The following is a 19,019-nucleotide window of genomic DNA, read 5'->3' on the forward strand; positions in this document are numbered from 1 at the left end:
TGGAGATTAATGACTGTATAGGTGCTGCAGTGCGGGGTGGGGGTGGGGGTAGGGGGGGCAAGAGAGAGAAAAGAGGGAGGAACAGATTTAGGAGAGGAGGAGAGAGAAGCAGGAGGAGGGGGATGGTAGAGAGGCTGGGAGGATGGGAGGAGGAGGGGGGAGGGGGAGGCTCAGAGGAGTTAGTGAATGAGGTTATGAGGAAATTAGGATTGAGATTAAAATAGAAGGAGGCAAGGAATAGGTGAGAGGTGAGGAGGAGACCAGGAGGATGTGAGGAGAATAACTGCCTGAGCAGTTTTATTACCTCAATGAGCCACTGCAAAGTCAAACAGGGGATAGTGTGTGCATGTGTGTGTGTGTGTGTGTGTGTGTGTGTGTGTGTGCCGGGTGATGCATTGCCTCGCTCACTGTCACTTAAACACAAAACACACAGCCCTCTGCCATCCCCTCACTCCTCCCTTCCTCTGTTTCATCATATTACACCTGCAGCTGTCTGTGGGTGTCACACACGTGATCCTCACCCATCCCCCACACCCTCCCCCCCCCGACCCCCAACTCATTTTATAGCAGTTTGGGTCACGAGCAGTCACTGTGTGTACAGGCACGTGTCCTGTGTCAGAATCCAGATGATGTCATGTAAACCAGCAGACCTGGTTTTAAGAGGACCTGGTTTACACATCTCTGATCTGGTTTCTACAGATTCTACTTCGGTTATACCGAAAAGGCCTTTAAACTGTGTTTTTACTGTGTGTTCTGTCCTGATGATGATTCAGGACAAACAACAGAGCAGGAGGATGAAACATCAGTCACTGTAATCAAAGTAATTCCGTCTGATTCAGCTGAATCGGAATGTAACTAGATCATTTATTATCTTCACTGTCAACAGATCCCATGTGCAGAGCCACATAACAGACTGGTCCTGTGTATCCAGAGCCAGATGCATCTTATCAAAGTCCCTATAGGAAGGTCTCACCACTTGGCAGCCATCTTGGCAATGCCTCCAGGCTAACAAGTCCAGGCTACATCTAAATGAGAGAAATAAAAACTACATGTAAAGAATCATCAAATCTGATTAAAAAAAAAATGTTTTAAAGTTTAGTGACTTTTAAGTTTTTCCAAAATTTTTATCTTCACGTTGTATTTACACACGTTCAGCTTTCACTAGTGTCGGTGCAACACGATTGGCTCAATATGTTTCCTGTTGAGCTGTTATAAAGCAGATGATTGGCTTATTGGGGGGAGGGGCGGTACATCTGTCATACAACTGCCAACTTTGTCACAATGGGTGACATGTTCCTTCATCACCATGAACACACACTTTAGCTTATTAAGTCCCACACAGACAAACCGTCCTTCTGCTGCAAATACTCAGTACAACAGCAAATGTGGATTAGTCTGTCACTGAAAATAGTCCCCAACAAATGAACTATTCCCCGCTGTTTGAGTGACATTTGTTAAAACTACAGTGAGCAGCTGATTTAAGATGTAAATGAAAAAAAAGACGCTATTCATGACTGTAGCCACCTGATAGGAACCATGGATGCTTGGCCAATACAGATATTGATATTTGACAGTCTGATAATTTATTGGTTTCCATAAACATGATATAAACAAACGATTTTGATCAGGGCCATTACAATATGTTTGTCACCAACATACAGTTTGTACAGAGTGGAATATACTGTATATATATTTTTTTTAATAGTTTTTACAGTTTAGTTCAAAATGTAGGGAAATTCACTTTCTCTCTGGGAGTTAGATGAGCAGACTGACGCCACAGGAGCTAGCAGCTTAGCTTAGGATTCAGGAAACAGTCAGACACATAAATCTACAGATTTATACAGATTCAACAAACCAGATATAAAGTGTTGATTAAAGAGCTGTAGAGCTGCTGGTGGACAGAGCCAGGCTGTTTATCCTGTTAACAGTCAATGTGATATGCTAAGCTAACAAGCTACTGGCTGTAGTTTCACATTAAAAAGATTTATATTGCAGTGATATAAATCTTTTCCTGTAAGTCTCAATAAGATGTTGAACTATTCCTTTAAATAGAGCTGCTCTGATTATATTGCATGTTTTGTGAAGATTTATTGTTTTAATAACTGAGAGCTGCTGCACATCAACAGGGCTGAGAAATCTGCCTGAACCTGATCCCAGATCAGACCAGTGATCTGAGATCAGGATGTCTCCAAGTCCAGAGAATTACACTTCAGACTGTGACTGATTGGAGCCTGATAGATCACACTCATGTTCACAAGACAGTAAATTTTAGTTAAAGGAGCTATTTAAAAGTTTTGGTATTGCTACATAGCTAACATTAGCATTAACAGCTGTTTACTTACCAGTCGAAAAGAAACATTATAAGTTCAACATCAAGCTTCATTCCTACACTCACCAAGAGTTGTCGCCATAGGTACAAAACAAACACTTATGTGTCTATTTCTATCACTTCTTTTCTTCTACTGAAGTTAGCATGCTAACCAGCTAGCTCTGGCCCATCTCATCACTTTCCACTACAGAGTCACTGTAGCGTCCAGGCTGGCCTTAAGACGTAGCACTGATCAGAGGACGTATTATAACCTCTTGTGCTATAACTGCGACAATGGCTGAAGCTCTTGACAAGACTAGTAAGTAAACAGCTGTTAATGCTAACACTGACTAAATGGGGTTATTTTTATCCCCTAGGGGAAATTACATGAATATCCCCTAGGGGATAAATAAAGTATCTTCCTATCTATCTATCTATCTATCTATCTATCTATCTATCTATCTATCTATCTATCTATCTATCTATCTATCTATCTATCTATCTATTTATCTAGCAATAGTTAAACTTAAAAATAGCTCCTTTAAACAGTAAACTAAGTAAAAACATTTGCAGAAAGCAGAGAATGCAGATGTGTGTAGGAGTAAAACAAGGACTAAACAAGACTAAAATGTTTTTAGTCACTGTCAAAGTGTTTTTTGTTGGTTTGTTTCATCACTGACAGGAAGAGAAAAAGGTCTTCTGATATTGACTGAAGCTGTTCACTGTGCTACAGCTGATTAGCTGATTAGCCACGTAGCCTGATGTTAGCTGTGCACCTTTCTGACCTTTCCTTTCAAAGGAGAGAACAGACTTTCATTTCAGTCGGTCAAAAAAAGCTCTAGTGTTAATTTGTGACGGATAACACTTCTGCAAAAAAAAAAAACAAACATGTGGTCAGTGCTCAGCTGTTTAGAGATGAGGATTTAACATACACTTAATGATGTTGTTCGTTCTTTACAGGAAGAATTTTGAACATTTCCGACCTGAGTATCTGTCAGAGAGAAGACATAAAGTCTGTGTCACATCTGATTTTATTTTAATGACACAACAAAAGAGAAAACCTACAAACACACTGTGAAGAGGAGGAGACAGAGAAACTGAAAACAACACTGTTACTGTTGTGTTGACTGAGTGTATCAACACTGTGTCAAAACCTCGTCAGAGGATTACAGCCAACAAGACAGTAAGTGGTAAGCCTACACTGTCCTCCCCTGAATTATACATCCTGCCTCAGTTAACACATTATTCATGACCAGTGCTGCATTGTACAGGTGCTGGTTTGAAACCATTAAAACCATTAAGCAACATGTGCTGAAGTGGTTCAGTGAATGGTTTCTCTGATGGCAGCTGACGGAGACCAGAGCTCTTTATCAGGTAACAACAACACGAATAAATTATAATTTTGAATTTAAAAGTTAAATCAAATTAAATACAAATGTTGAAATCCATAGAATAAAACCTATTTGTTTATTTCCAGGAGAAATGGCTCTGACTCATCCTCACTCTTCATCATTTCTCCTTCATCAACACTGAACCCAGAGGCATGGAGGAAGAGCAGGAAGAGGAAGTGTGTGACTCTGTGCATGTGAGAGTCACTGTGCTCTAAAAATAAAGAAATAAAATATAAAATGTTTCTGGGTCTTTCTTATGCTGCTGGTTCGGCCTGTTGTCGTGGAGACCTTTCTGACTGACGACACCACAGGTCAAAAATTAGATCACCTCCATTTGCTCAGTTTTTATTGACATTTAAACAGCTCTAAAAGTGTAGGCACCAGAAACTCTTTTAGAAAACAGACTTTTTAACTGAACATTTTCTTACATTTTTCTCATTTCCTAAATATTCTCCCAAAGAGAGCCATCACCGGTTACAATGGCGCTAACGAACATCTTTAGTTGAAACGTAGAATGTCAAAGTTTTCCTCTGGAAACTGGGATTTTTCAGAGTCCTGCTGCAGACGGTCTTGTGGGAACAGGACGCCTCCTCTCTCTGATCCAGCTGGACCAAACCCAGACAGAAAATCACAGAGAGCTCAACGCTACCAAACATGAGAGGACGGAAAACATCATGGTCCACAACGATCAGATGTAGGGACATGAAACTTGTTACAAAGCAGCTGTAGACCACGTAGAATCAATTTGAGACCAGCGCCACATCAGATCTGGATATGTGCTACTGGCTAAACCGGAACCAAAGACCTGTGTTTGACCCCACAGTGTCTAATCCACACTTTAAGTCAGGGAGAAGATCACTGTTTTCTACCCAGCACGACAGAGATAACAGGGCTGCAGATAAATATAACGTGGCACCAAAGGTTCCCTGTTATCTGAGCAAAGCAAGGACAGTCTCTTTGCATTACAGGGCGCACTGACATCGAGGACCGACTGGGTCCTTCACCCCCCCCACCCCTCACCCCCCCCACCCCTTGCGTACAGGATCTGGACCCAGTGCTGTTGAAGCTCCAGTATCAGTCAGTCCTGCTTTAACCAGCATCCGGATGAACAACTTGTCCTCAAGGATACTTTATCTAATCTGACGTGCGTCACACAACTAAACTGTTCAGTTAGATACTTATTATTAATTCACGATGCTATGTTTCTAACTGAGACTTTAAATGAAAACAACCGGACCCCTTCGAACCAAACTAAAGATAATGTAAGTACCTCATACAACTCCACATCAAATAACCCCCGATCCGGACCCCTCAGGTTCACCTGGGACAGGTTCATTCAGTGTTCCCAGGATCAGAACCCAGGCAAGGTGAAGCAGCAACCAGCTTCCTGAACACCTGACATCTGCTGAAACTTTCAGCTCATTTAAATCAGGGCTTAAAACTGAGGCTCACTCTTTTCAGTCTTTAACTAGTTATTTTCTTGTTTTTGCTTCTAGTTTCATTTTTTTTATCTTTAATTTATTGTCTTCTTATTGTTTTATCTTAAATGTTTTTAGTTATTCTACACTTCTGAAAAACACTTTGAATTGTCTTATTTTATTGTTCTTTAAATGTAAATGTAATGTCTTATTTTAATGTATTTCCATTCCTCTGTAAAGATCTGTGTCTTGTCTTGTATCTGAATGGTTTCTATATAAATAAACTAACTTTTCCTAATGCAAACAATTCCTCCAGGTTGATGACTGACAAACCCTATGTGCGAACAGTTACTCAGATCATCATCAGGACAACCCTGTACTGCAGGGATCTTAAAACATTTACATTCAGTGTAGTTCAACGAGAAGATTCAGTGATTCTTTTTTTTTAATCTCAGAAACTCACAGATTAAACTACAACTGAAAATGGAGGTGTTCTGAAACCTTTGAGCGGTAGTTGTATCAACATTATCGTTGTTATCACCAGGGGTTTGCAGGGATGGGGGTGGGGGGCAGTCCTGTGATTATAATCAGGCTCCCAGCTATGGTCCTGAGGACGGTATAAGAAGCCATCGCCATTGGTGACATCTTCTGTTACCAAGGAGATGACATCTTGGGGTTCCTCTTAAATAAACAAACTCATTTGAAGTTGCAAAACCTTAAGTGAGTTGAGCTGCTGAGGTAAATCTGTACAAACACAACTCCAGTCAACTTTGATATGTTTTTTGCACCATTGACCATCAGCAAACAGTTTTAATCGTGCTGAAGAAACAGGAAGTCCAAAATGGATGTAGCTCTCAGCTGGAGTATAGTTGGAGTATAAAGCTCTGGTTTACAGATAGAGACACATGTTTCTTATGGATGACCTGTGTGGAGTTACCGTCCTGTCAGCTAACAAGCTGGCTAATTAGCAGCTAGCAGTTAGCCAGCTTGTTAGCCTGGATAGATCTTCAGAGTGGATGTGGGGGCCGTGGGTGAGTTGAAGTCACCTGACTCCCACCAAACCTGACGTTCCGCACCAAACACCACTGTGTGTTGATGCAGACTGAAATTCTACAAACCAAACTACAACACATGGATCTGTTGGAAATTGAATGTGTTGGCGACATCCTTGTTGATACTTCATCCACACTACCCAACTGTGTTTTCCCACTGGCTAAAGGTGGTGGTCAACAGCTGCATTATTCTGCAGAGTAGGTGGAGATGTTATAGCTCAAACTACGTCACATAAGCATCAAAATGGTAACGCCTCACTAACTGCTTGTCATTGACAGTGGACCTGCAGGAGCCACAGTCAGACCTCTAGGATCTGGCCTGTCCATGACCCTGTAAAGAAAAACTCTGATGTGTTAGCGTCTTCTGAGGCGTCCTAAACGTGGAGTCAGTTTTATCTGTCTGATACTGTCACGTAGTCTGAGAAGACAGAGAAGACCCAGGCAGACTCGTGCTGACGTGCTCGTACCGCAGTTGTGGGGTGAGGATCTGGGGTGGGCAGGGTCGGTGGGTTTGCAGCTTTAATTTCAGCATATACACAGCGTATATACATACACAAGTCAGAATAAATATGATACAGAGCTTTTATTCATAAATTTGAGGTGCAGGAATAAAAGTACAAAATGTTTATTTAATCTGAAAGTCACTTCTCAGACAAACAGCAGCTCCGGTTTCCTGTTCATACAGTACTGATGACAGCAGGGTGAGTGCGCCTCAGTCCTGCTTCAAATCATTGACACCTGAATTTCAAATATGTAATTCAGAAATAAATTCAAATGAGCCAATTTTGTAAAAGCAGAATATTTTTTATAAAATGTTCAATGTTTCTGAACTAAATAAAAAAACCACTGAAATAATACTGAAATATTTCAGAGACTGACGTTCAGCTAGATGTTTTTCTATCATAGTCCCCCCCATCGACAATGACGAATAATGGAAACAAGGTTCAAAGTTCTCATCATCAGATAAAAATTTAATAAAAAACTGTTTCTTTTAAATGGAGTTCGACTGAAAGAGGAAGAACATTGTCATTTAGATGAAGGGATGATTTTATCTGTCTTTATTAGATTTCATTTCCACCATTTGCAGAGACTCTCCACACTCTGACCTGTTAAACATCTGTGCAGAGAGAGAGCCAGTATTGGCTGACACGCCTCTATCAACATGGAGGGCATTGATCTTTAGATGGTACATTAAGGTCATTGGGATTTATATTAACGGCATATGATCATATCCACACTCTTTTGGATGAGGGTTAGGTTTAACTGCATCTATTCATGTGAATAGGTATCACAAAAATTCAGTGCAATGAAAAACACAGGTTAGAGTTAATGCCATTTAATATATTAAAGCGAATCCTTTTCTTGTAATAGAATCCCCTCAGTTAATGTCAGTGACTCAATATGTACAAATTTTAACATCTAGAAGTCCTTCATTCGGACCGCAGAGCTTCATTTTATTAAGATTAAAATGAAGTAAGTTTCTCTTCAGTAGAAATCTAGTAACGATGATGTGTCACATCCAGGAGAGAGAGGGACTCTGTTAACAGCAGTAAATCTCCAGGCTGACATTAACCATGACCTCTGTCTTGATGATGACGAGAGACGGAGTCATCCATATGACTGTAATGGATGTCCGCCTCACACTCTGCAATGTGAAGGTTAAAGTTTCTCATGTGTGTCATTCCACAAGGGCGTTCTAGGGGTTAGAGTCAGTCTTCTTGATTTACAGTCACATGCTGAGACAGTGTGGACCTGAAGGTCCTGAAAGTCAGTTAGCAGGTCCAGTCAGACAAAAGTCCTCAAGCCAAGGTTCAGAACAGTGGTCAAGGGGTGGGGGTGTGGGTAATTATGATAATATAACATAAAATATATATAATTATGCTAGAATTATAATAATACCCTTTCTCTATATATATATCTTTATATATAATAATACATATGTTGTTTTACCATTTCATCAAGTATTAATACGACATAACAGAAGGCTTTAGAAAAATTATTACGTGCATAATTTTCCAAAATGAATTAAAAAGTGTAGCTTGACTTTCCATACTTCTTCTTTATGGTTAGCTCCAACAGTTAACCAGTTAACCAACTGTCTCAACCAGTTTTATAATAAACAAAGACTCAACACAACTTAACAACTGAACTTTAACATGTCCTTTTCTTTCTTTCCCTCGTATTATTATTTATATCCACTTTCCAAACTTAATTCTACAATGTTGTGTGTGTGTATCTCACTCACTGACTTGAGTCCAATGATTGGCTGAGTAGCGTCACATGACCAGCGTCGTTTAGGCGAGAAAATCTGTGCTGCTAAAAATAGAAACGCACCAATAAAATGTAACAATTCTCAATAATTCATAGGTTGAAGGTCTGGGTCTAGATAGGACGGCGTCTGGGTCCGAATCTGGACTACTACCACCTACTAGTGCCCTCTGGTTTAGCAGAATGTTGTATCTGTGATGTAAAGTCCATCTCATCTCAGATCTGGACATACAGTAGATGCTAGAAGTCGTTAAAGGAGCTATTTGTAAGTTGCTGCTAATGCTGCATAGTTTATGTTAGCATTAGCAGCTGTTTAGTCTAGAGCAAATGTCGTAAGTTCAGCATCAAACTTCATTCCTTTACTCACCAGCAGATCTCTGTCTCTAGAGGTGGAAAGCAACGCCAATGTTATCTCTTGCCCTCATCGTTAGCATGCTAACCAGCTAGGATCCGGCGCATCTCGTCACTTTCCGATAGCGACTCACTGTAGCCTCCAGTCTGTCCTGAAGACGTAGCCGCATGCTGCGGCTGAAAACTTACAAATAGCCCCTTTAAATTGATTGTGTCAACCTTTTTATTGATAACATTGATAAATAAGAATCATGCAGATTCTAGGATTTGAGAAATGTAGATAAAACACAAATATGTTTTTTCAAATGTACACTGGGTTTGATGCTGTAATAATGAGCTGTGGGTCAGCTGTGTGTCCTCTGCTGGTAACAGGCCAGAACTTCAGTTAATAATTTAATAATAATTTGATAATTATGGTAATTAAAGCAAATGCTTCAAACTATAATGTAAAAAAGTCAAAAGCCTGTTAATGGTCACTGCAGTATTTTGGAGTTTGATACATAGAAACAGGTGAATTTGCAGCATTTTCTTAAAGCATAATAACCCTACACAGAACCAGCGTAGGTGACAATGTCGCACAGTTGTCTTATTGTCATGGCAACAAGCACAGAGTGATGATGGACAGATTGAACAACTAATCATTTTCTGGTGCCTGTGTGTCACTGGTTTGTTTCATGTATAGGCGGGGCTGCGTGGGAAAAATGACATGGAGCCTGCTATCGCACAACAGGGTGGTATGCTTATGTGTTTGCGTCAGCATGGAGCCTACTGGCATGAAGCACTGGAGCCAAGGATCTACCCAGGAGACATGAATGATTTTGGTGTCCATGTTCTCATCACTTGACCAACAGGATAATCTACTGAAGACATGGTGTGTTCCTTTGAGTTTTGTATTATTCAGGGGCTCCTGTTATTTTCAGTATGATGGTCTTATCTGTTCTGTGTGGAGGTGTGGGGAAGGCAAAGAGGAAAGCTGGCAGCATACTCCAAATAAATCACAGCTGGAGTGTTAACAAAGACTAAATGAGGAATATGTGCCAGTGTGTCGACCTCTCTTCACCTGCTGAGTTCTGCTCTTTATAATAAACCATCAGATTAATTACCTTTTAGAGGTTTTCTCACAATGTGAATATTGATTAACCTCATCCGTCTATCACAGACTCTTAGCTCTTATCTGTGGCCATTGTGGAATCATTTTGTGCCAAGTGTGTAGCTGTTTCTCAGCTTTAGGTAACTGAAGTAGTCTCATGCTGTTCATGTGAGCCAAATGCAGAATGCTTTCCTTAGAGCTAAAATATTCCCACAACTTTGTTGACCATCGCCCTCGTTCCCCATGACTCGGTCAGTTCACCAACGAAATCATGTGATGGAGTTTTTTTCGTGTGCATCCTGTATTCTTTCACACTCCTGCTCCACAGCTCCCCCATGTGGCCTTGGCATCATTCAGTGACCAGACCCCGATATGCAGGGAGCATATACTGGCATTTGCTCACAGCGGCACAGCTCCTCAGTCTTTGCAAACGTGCCAAATTCCATTTAGTTTGGAGTATACTGCCAGCCGGCGACAGGAAGACAGCGAGAGCGTGAGAGTGTGCAGGGGAAGAGTGAATCAATGAGTGTATGTGAGAGAGAGAGCGGGAGATAGAAACTCCAAAACAAAACAGCACCGCTCTCATTGGCAGGACTGGACTTCCCAGCCCAGCACCAAAGCATGATGGAAAAGTACCAGTGTCCACCATGTGTCTGTGTGTGTGTCTGCTGTGACCAGACAGTGTTTGCACTACAAATACCCTCACAGTTCACATGGCTGATTGATAGATTATTGGAACATGTCTAGCATTTCTGTGTTAGCCTCTGCAAACCAACAACTCCCCTCAGGGACTGACTGCACCCCCACCCCCCATCCAAATCCCCTCTCTTAATGGTATTTTTACACCCCACCCATCACATGGACGACATCAGAGGACGTGACAGTGTCAAAAGACAGTGCTTCAACAAACAGATGACACAGAATGATGTTCTCCATAGACACTGTGTTTATCCAGGAGCACTGAACATCCCTGTGAAGAGTGTAGAGGGGTTTGTCTGACAGTCACACTCTGTCTACACCACACACATTTCTGCCATAACTTTCAGGAAGAGATGTGCGTCCATTTTATTCTCTGTTGTACGCCATCAAAATAGTTACATTTATGTTGAAAGCAGTGGCGATCCAAGACTCTGCCGGGCTCCAGGCAAAGAGGCCCATCGACTCCCATCTAAGGCTACGTCCACACTGCTAAATTTTCATTTTAAAGTTATGTGCGAGCCAGTGTAAACAGGAAGCAGATTTTCTACCCTGCAGTTGGTTAACTGTAAAAATAAATACTGCTAATGAGGAAACAGCAAAGAAAGTTGTAGCATTAAAATACAGAATCTAACTGAACAACAGCCGCTAGTAATAACAACAAGGTCAGTAACATTCATTATCCACGTTGCTCCCACCACTGGCAGTGAAGGCTGATGAGACCCAATCAGGTGAGGTGGGTGTCTTCATCATCGTTTCCAAAAAGATCTCAGTTTCTGCCCCTCCACAATAAAACACAACCCCTGAGTTTTCAAACGGTCCAGCAGTATTTTCAAGACTCTTTGTTTTAGAGGCTTGAAAACTCAGGAGTTGTGTTAATGGCAGGTGAAAATTTAGTTTAAGTGATGCATTTTAAAACTAAAATGTAGTAGTGTGGACGTAGCCTAAGAAGCCCCCACATGCAGGCTATTGGCAGAGGCTGCAATTTATAGATGTCCCCTAAACGCCTCATCAGAGTCACCACTTATGGGGTTTGGGACCGCAGCGGTGCACTGTATAGTGTCTTTTAGGGAGTTTTAAGTGGTTTATAGTTGTCATTGTAAAATATACCAATATGAGGGGCCATCGAGGGGCCACTTTTTCCTCGGGGGCTCCAAACATCTGCCTGGTTTGCCTCTCACCTATGTTTGAAATCACAAGTGACTAGCACGCAGGTGTAGACACCTGCAAAACATGACAGAAATGTGTTGGGCGTGGACAGGCTGTTTGACTTGCTGACTGCCGAACCTGCTCAGTGAGACCACCTGCAGCAGCACCAATCTTGCTTCAGTAGCATAGCAGTGGCCTGTAGATGTGTCTGATGTATTCACAGACAGGACGTAAAAGCTGTGCTTTGACATGTAAAGGATGCTAGATCTTTAAATAAATGCCCTTTTCAAAACCTTTCATTATTTTGTCACTTTTTTGGGATCAGCAGATCTAAACGATATGCTTTTAATATGCTTTCTAACAATAGACAATTGTATATCAATTTGATTTTGGTCATGGCCTGAAACAGTTTGTTGAAAAGAGAACCTATCTATCCTCTCCGTGTGAACAACCTCACACACAGCACTTGGATTTGAGCTCGTTGTCTCTCAGAGTTTTGTGACTTGGGGGGAAAATAGTATTTTGACCTAGGGGTGGGCAATCTGGCCAAAAGATCATATGACAGTCTTTTTGGGTAGAATCTCAATTGACGATCTCAACCACTATCTGAATCCCATTTCTACTGTGATTTTAATCTGAAAGTCCTGACTGGAAGTTGTGATTCGTATCTTTCTGCCCCTTTGACGTGTCTTACAGATGTTTGTTCGCTCGCCACTTTTCTTCGCCCACAATGCTGTTTTCTGTTTACGAGTTTTGTCACAACCAATCTCACTTTTTGCTTAGTTCATATGGAGTATTCGTTTGGACAGCGCTCTTATTCATTCATGAGGTGATATATGGAGAACAGGTACATGTGGAGCTTCACCAAGTTCTTCGAGGCTGCAGAGCAGAACAGTGGCTGCTGTCTCCAGCTGCTAACATGGTCTGGTCAGCTGCGACTGAACTTTTAAAATTAAATATATGATTAATCTGAAAGTAGATCATATACCAAAGTAAGATCGTCCACGATGTAAGATCATCAGATCGCCCACCCCTACTTTAACCATGGCCAGGTCAGACAGGAACTCCTTTTGTATTTTGTTGTATTTTCCACAAAGTGATCTCTCTGCTCTTTGGGTTCTGCAGGGTTGGTACTGTTGAGTTTAGGGGACTCAGAAGACCAGCACCATGATCCTTCTCTACCATCACCTCTGGAAATTTAGTGCATGTTGAATGGGAGAGTTTCGTGAGAGAGGAAGGGAGTGAGGATGAGAGGTTGTATTCAGACCATTGTTAGAATGATTCAGTTCAGTTTTATAGTATCACAAAAAACTCATGTACATCTTCTCCAAGCTTGAATTCTCAACTGAAGTATTGGTACGTGAAGAATCTGTGCAACACCTTTATAGTTCTTAAAGTTTTCTGAAGTTCCGTCACCTGGTTCCTGGAATCTGGAGTCTCTGTTACTTGTTTGGGAACAGTCCTGAACACTCCTTCCACCACCATTCCTTGTATTTGTCAAACCACTCATACATATCTTGTTGATGGTGATATCATTCGTTATTGTGCGAGCATTCTCAACCTCTCCTTCCACTCTTGTGCCTGGAGGGGATAACTTTGACTTTGTTATCTTTGTGGTGACCAGGCCTTATCCTGCCCCTGGTAGTCAGCCACTTCTTCTATCTGCCAGTGGAATATTCTAGACCCATCACTCCTTTGTTCTTCTTTAGTCCCTACCTGCTGCACTGATAACACTTCTCTCTCTGCGGTTGCACAGTCTCTGGGGTCTGGACTTGAGGTGCAATCCTTTCTTCTTGCTTTGTTGGGAGTTTTCAGGTCCAGTGGCGATCCTAGACTTTGAGGGGCCCCAGGCAAAGAGGCCCATCAAACAACCCCCCCTCTCCCTATTGGCAGAGACTACAATTTACAGACATTCCTTGAATGCTTCAAATGCCAACAATGGGTCGACGCCAGCTACAGCACCATCATCAGGGGCCCCACTTAGGGGGGTTTGGGGCAGCAGCAGTGCACTGTATAGAGTCTTTATGGGAGGTTTAAGGGGGTTTATAGTTGTCATTGCAAAAAGCACTAATATAAGGGGCCATTGGGGGTTCATTTGCCCTTTGGTGCCCCAAACATTTGCCTGGTTTGCCTCTCCTGACAGTGCACCTCTGTTCATGTCTTGATGTTAGCAGTGGCCATGTTGCACCTTAACCACCTTACTGTACAAATGGACATGTGATGACTGGTCTTTCTTCTATCTTCTTCCATGACTTGGATGAAGCGGCACTTCACTACAGTCCTGTTCTTTCTTGTGTCTTTGTCGCTTCACAGCTCCATGTGATTGTGAAACCCTTCAGAATAAAGCTGCCCTCTTTGTCTGTGTGGCCATCTGTTAGTTCAGCCCCTTCAGTTCCATTAATCCTCACTCTTTACAGCCATCCGTCCTCAATGGGGCAGATGTGGTCCACACAGAGGGGGACCACATGGTAAGGCTGAAGCGCATGCAGAACAGCCACACTTGATGGTCTCTTAGGAGGCTGAGCATAAATCAAGACTCTTTTTGTTGAATTGTTTTCCTGGTACCAAAATGTCTGTGTTGAGGAGGTGACCATGGTCACGTTCTATGGTGGGTCCTATATATGTGATGGCTCTGGTATTGAGATCCAGACAAGACCATGTCTTCTAGAGTGCCAGGTATTCAAGGATGGATTTCTGTTGTGTTGACCTCATGTTGTCAGTCCTTGCAGTACTCAGATTTGTGTACTTGTTCTTACAGCCCTAATTGACTGTTGTGTTAGTTGTTATCTGGTGCTTCGGTCATTTCCTTCATGTACTGACACATACTGTTTGTTCAGCCTGGTGGCTGTGGAAGTTTCAATTATATTGCTTCAGTAGCCATGAGAAGTCAGACTCTGTTGGTCTCCTGGTTATCATACTTTTATTGACAAGTATTGACCACATAGTGCCACCCATAGTTGGGGCCGGGTATTGTTTGAATTTGTTTGTCATCAGTGTATTACTGCAGACCTTTGGCTGTAGGCCTGCCTGGGACAGGGTCCAGTTGAGGTGAATATCTTATGTTATTCCCTCCTGGAGAAGAAGCTCCTGGACATTAGCTGTAGATGGAGTTGATGTTTGACGATGGACAAGGACTGTAAGAAAAAGCGAGAAAACACGGAACATTTGCAAAGAGAAATATCTGATCAGTAGGTGCAACTAGAAAGCTTTTGAAACTATGAACACAATCTGATCAATATTCAAAAACTATTAATATTCAATACCTGGCCCTAGCCATATGTTACTCTATGTTATCATATACTTATATTTTGTTATATTTTATCATATTGTATCATTCCTGTTTTGTATGGATTCATATGTTGCATGATTTCTTTTTGCACACGCTTGTTTTATTGTGTTTGATCACGCCACACTGCACCATGTGTTTATGTATTTGGACCTAATTAAATGCAAAATTCTTAAGAGCCTCTTGTTTTTGTTTTCCTGAGACTAGGAACACCTGGCACCTGTTCGCTCTAATGATACTGGCAAAAATTATGTTACCAGTACATGATACTATTGCTAGAACAATCCAATGACCCCATCTGAGTACAGTAGCAGTAATCTGGGCAACATAACACAACTCATAACCATGTGATGAAACAGTTCCGTCCCTATATTTCTCCATTACATCTTGTGTATTTAATTCTGTGGAGTCTTAGCTACGCTATGGACAAATACCCATGTTTGTAATGGAGTGGGTATCAGGGAGTATTAGTGTACAGATTAGGGGGGGTGGGGGTATGGATTTACAGGATTTATGGGAAACGACATAGTGATCAAAAAAGGTTCCAGTCTTCATTTCCTGCGTCTGTTGTCATCTTTCTGTCTGTTTCTTTTTCTTCAACCTGTGTTATTGTTTTTGGCTCCTCTGGTCCATTCATCCACCTTTCCGAGTATCTACTTCATCTACCTGGCACGTATCTGTCCCAGCAGTCATGTGTTTCAGAGTGTGGTAGTCAGTAGTTGTGGTAGTTCAGAGGGAGATGATGTCATAGATCGTGTGGTGCAGTTCCAAGTAAATCTTGACTATTACAAAGCTTACTGATGGGTTCATGCTGAAGCTCCTAGATTCAATGTCTTTAGCCTGTTATTTGTCATTTGTGAAATAATTTTCTAAATTTACGTTGGACGTCAAAAACAGATTCCTCCCAAACTCTCACCCAAGTCTCAGTCCTGACTTCTCAGTGTCCTCCTTCCATCCCTCAGCCTCTAATACAGAGCAGGTAGTGTAGGCTGCTGTGATGAGTGTGTTGTTGCTGCTGATGTTGTGATTGACAATTGGTAGGGATGTACTTTGTGTTTTTTCCTTTATGCCTAGAGCCACTAATATGATTATTTTTTATATCATTATCTCACTTTAATTGGCAGAGGAATGTTTGACTGTGATATATTTGATGAAGATGTTCATCTTGTGTGGAGTGGACAGAGTTGTTTTATGTTGTTGGAGTGATTACATCATGAACAACATCAGATACAAACAGCTGTTATCCAAGAAGACATATCTCTGAAGCTTGTTGTTGCTTCCAATCAAAAGATGGACATTCTGTTTTTCTACACCACCCAGAACCTGTCAGGATCTCCCAGGTTAGGACGGCTCCTGAGTTCTCCTAGGTCCTGATTTAAGAAAGTGCTTTTATACTGGGACCAGTCAGGTGTCACTTTCTACTGGTCATCTTTGACTGGTTGAGAATGACATCCTGCTCTGAAACACTTGATAAATACCATCCACAATAACCTCTCCTCCACTTTGTATCTCATCAGTTGTGTCGAGATGAAGATTGACACCAGCCTGACTATGCCCCAGCTCCCAGAGTCCCTGTCCCAGGCAGGCCTACAGTTCGCTGTGGCCACTGAGGAGGACTTCGACGAGATCATGGCTATGAGCCAGGACATCTATGGAGGCCTTGACTACTTGCCCACTAGGTACACCAACTGGCTGCAGGAGACCAACCGCACAGTCATACTGGCCCGCAAACAGGGAAAAGTGGTAAGTCCAATGAACAGTATGAAAATCCTGATCTTTATATATGAGCTGAACGGAAGCCACCGCCACACACTGATGTAAATAAACCAGTATGCATGATCAGGGCATATAAAACTCTTTTTACTTATTTTAATTTTGAATTTAATTGTTTAATTTAAAATTATAATCCCTCACATTACTCATGGAGCCTTTAAGTCAACTGGTAATTTTTATGAAGTTAACTACTACAGCGATTTAATGAACCTACTTTCTGTGTTTGAGTTTGAAGTGTTCAGATGAAATTTGTTTTTTTTAAGTTTTTTGGAAAGCTGTATGAGGTGTGCAGGGGCAGCAGGTTTGGCCCAGGTGTCCTCTACAGCCATGCCCTCCAGCTCCTCCTGTGGTATCCCAAGGTACAACGCATTCAGGAAGTATTCAGACTTTTACTTTCTGGCTGGACAGCAATAACGGGACCAGCCCTATAAACATGAGATGTCACTGAGTGACTGAGTGATAAGATTACACCATTGCTTGGCCAGTCGACAGTTGGCGATTCCTCATTGACTGACCCTTTGCTTTGAATCTGCAAATTTAGCTCAGGTTCCTCCATTTTTCTGCATCATCTCTGAGATGCTTATACACATATGACTGGAGTCCACCTGTGGTAAACTCAGCTTTCAGACATGATGTGTAAAGACACACACCTGTCTATATCAGGTCTCACAGCTGACAATGAAGATCAGAGCAGAAACCATGAGGAAGAAGGAACTGCTGCAGAGCTCAGAGACAGGATTGTGTCGAGGATCAAAAACATTTCTCCTATATTGAAGAACAGTGGTCTCCATCATTCTGAAATGATGAAGTCTGGAACCACCAGGACTCTTCTAGAGCTGGACCTGGACTAACTGAGACATCAGGGGGGAAGTTCATGGTAAGAGAGGAAACCAAGAACCTGATTGTCACTGAGCTCCAGAGATCCTGTGTGGATGGAGAAACTTCCAGAAGAACAACCATCACTGCAGCTCTCCACTGATCTGGGTTTTATGTCCTGAGTAGACCAGCCAGAGTCCTGAGCCTGAACCCAAGCCAACATTTCTGGACCCGAACATGTCTGTCCACTGACGTCCCCATCCAACCTGACAGAGTCTGAGAGGATCTGCAGAGAAGATCCAGAGTCCAAAGGTTGTCACAGCATACCCTAAGACTGGAGGCTGTATTCACTGCCAGAGGTCTTTCAAGTAAATACTGAGTTAAAGGTCTGAATTCTTGTGTGATATTTCAGGTTTTTTTAAAAAAGTGGCTAGAAAGATGGATGTAGGAGGCTCATGCTCAGTGTTCCAACTGATGTGTCCTTGTTTTCCAAATCTCCCAAACAGCAGAGAGAAATTGTTTTTCTTTCTTTTTTTTTTGGTCATGTTGCTCTGCTTGAGCTATAGGAATGGTGTTAAGTTCTAAAAAGGACAATGTCAGTGTGATCGTTTGTCATTTTTTGTCTTCCTTCTTCTTCTGTGATGATTGACAGATTGCTCTGGAGTCAGTGTGTGTGATCGATGGTGGGGAGACCATGCTGGTGGAAGGTCTCCGTGTTGCCCCTCAAGAAAGGGGCAAAGGTGTGGCAGGAGTTCTGCTGCGATTTTGCTCCGAACTGGTGAAATCCAAGTTCCCAGAGGTTAAAGTAACCCGCCTGACCCGTGATGATGTGCTTGGACCCAAGGACTTCCAGAAGTATCGCATCATAACCAAGCAGGTAAAAAAAAAATAACAATAAAACCTCTGTCTTTGTCTTGAGCTGTGCTTGTTGGTAATGACCATCATGCTTCATTCAAATTTCTGTTATGATGCTTTTAGTCAGTGTGTTTACTGTTGTAGTTCTTTGTCAGTTCACATGTTGGCTTTCTTTGACAGGGTATTCTGCTGGTGCGCTTCAGAGCTGAAGATCTCAAGCTCCGTCTGTCTGAGCTTGGTCTGGGTGGAGACATCCAATCCTCTGTGTCCACCCCTTCCTCTAACTCTACTCCTGTGCGTCTCGACCATACAGCTATCCACCGGCTGTATCTGACCACTGATCTGATGCAGGGGGTCCTTCCTAATTCTACCATCATTCAAGACTGGCAGCCATTCAAGCCGTTGCCCAGTAACATGACCATCCTGCTGAAGAAGGACATTGACTGGATGGTGGATGATGGGTCCAACCCTACCGTGGCCAGCCTCTGTACCTTCCCTTTCAGAGTGCCCATTGGAGATGACTGGTAAGTGTCCCTTCTTTACTTACTCATAATGCCAAGCAGATG

At 42.1% G+C, this 19,019-nt stretch overlaps 1 protein-coding gene across 4 annotated transcripts in view; it reads left to right on the forward strand.

Annotated features, from left to right (window-relative positions):
* The window catches only part of nat16 (N-acetyltransferase 16), a 36,131-nt gene that overhangs the window by 8,304 nt on the left and 8,808 nt on the right, over positions 1-19,019 (forward strand). Inside the window, exons 1-4 of one of the 4 annotated variants that reach the window (XM_087178692.1) lie at positions 9,476-9,659; positions 16,527-16,752; positions 18,251-18,475; positions 18,634-18,977. In XM_087178692.1, the coding sequence (XP_087034818.1) occupies positions 9,601-9,659; positions 16,527-16,752; positions 18,251-18,475; positions 18,634-18,977 (854 nt within the window). In that variant the 5' untranslated portion in view covers positions 9,476-9,600. Of the gene's footprint in view, positions 1-3,268; positions 3,499-3,579; positions 3,683-3,785; positions 3,942-9,475; positions 9,660-16,526; positions 16,753-18,250; positions 18,476-18,633; positions 18,978-19,019 lie in introns of those variants that run through there. The other 3 variants (XR_002761701.2, XR_002761700.2, XM_023423882.2) reach the window with 3 other exon arrangements.

This window comes from Seriola lalandi, unplaced genomic scaffold (assembly GCF_002814215.2).
Source record: "Seriola lalandi dorsalis isolate HSWRI2012SDOR001 ecotype SW California unplaced genomic scaffold, Sedor1 jcf7180002054694, whole genome shotgun sequence".
Classification (NCBI taxonomy): Eukaryota; Metazoa; Chordata; class Actinopteri; order Carangiformes; family Carangidae; genus Seriola; species Seriola lalandi.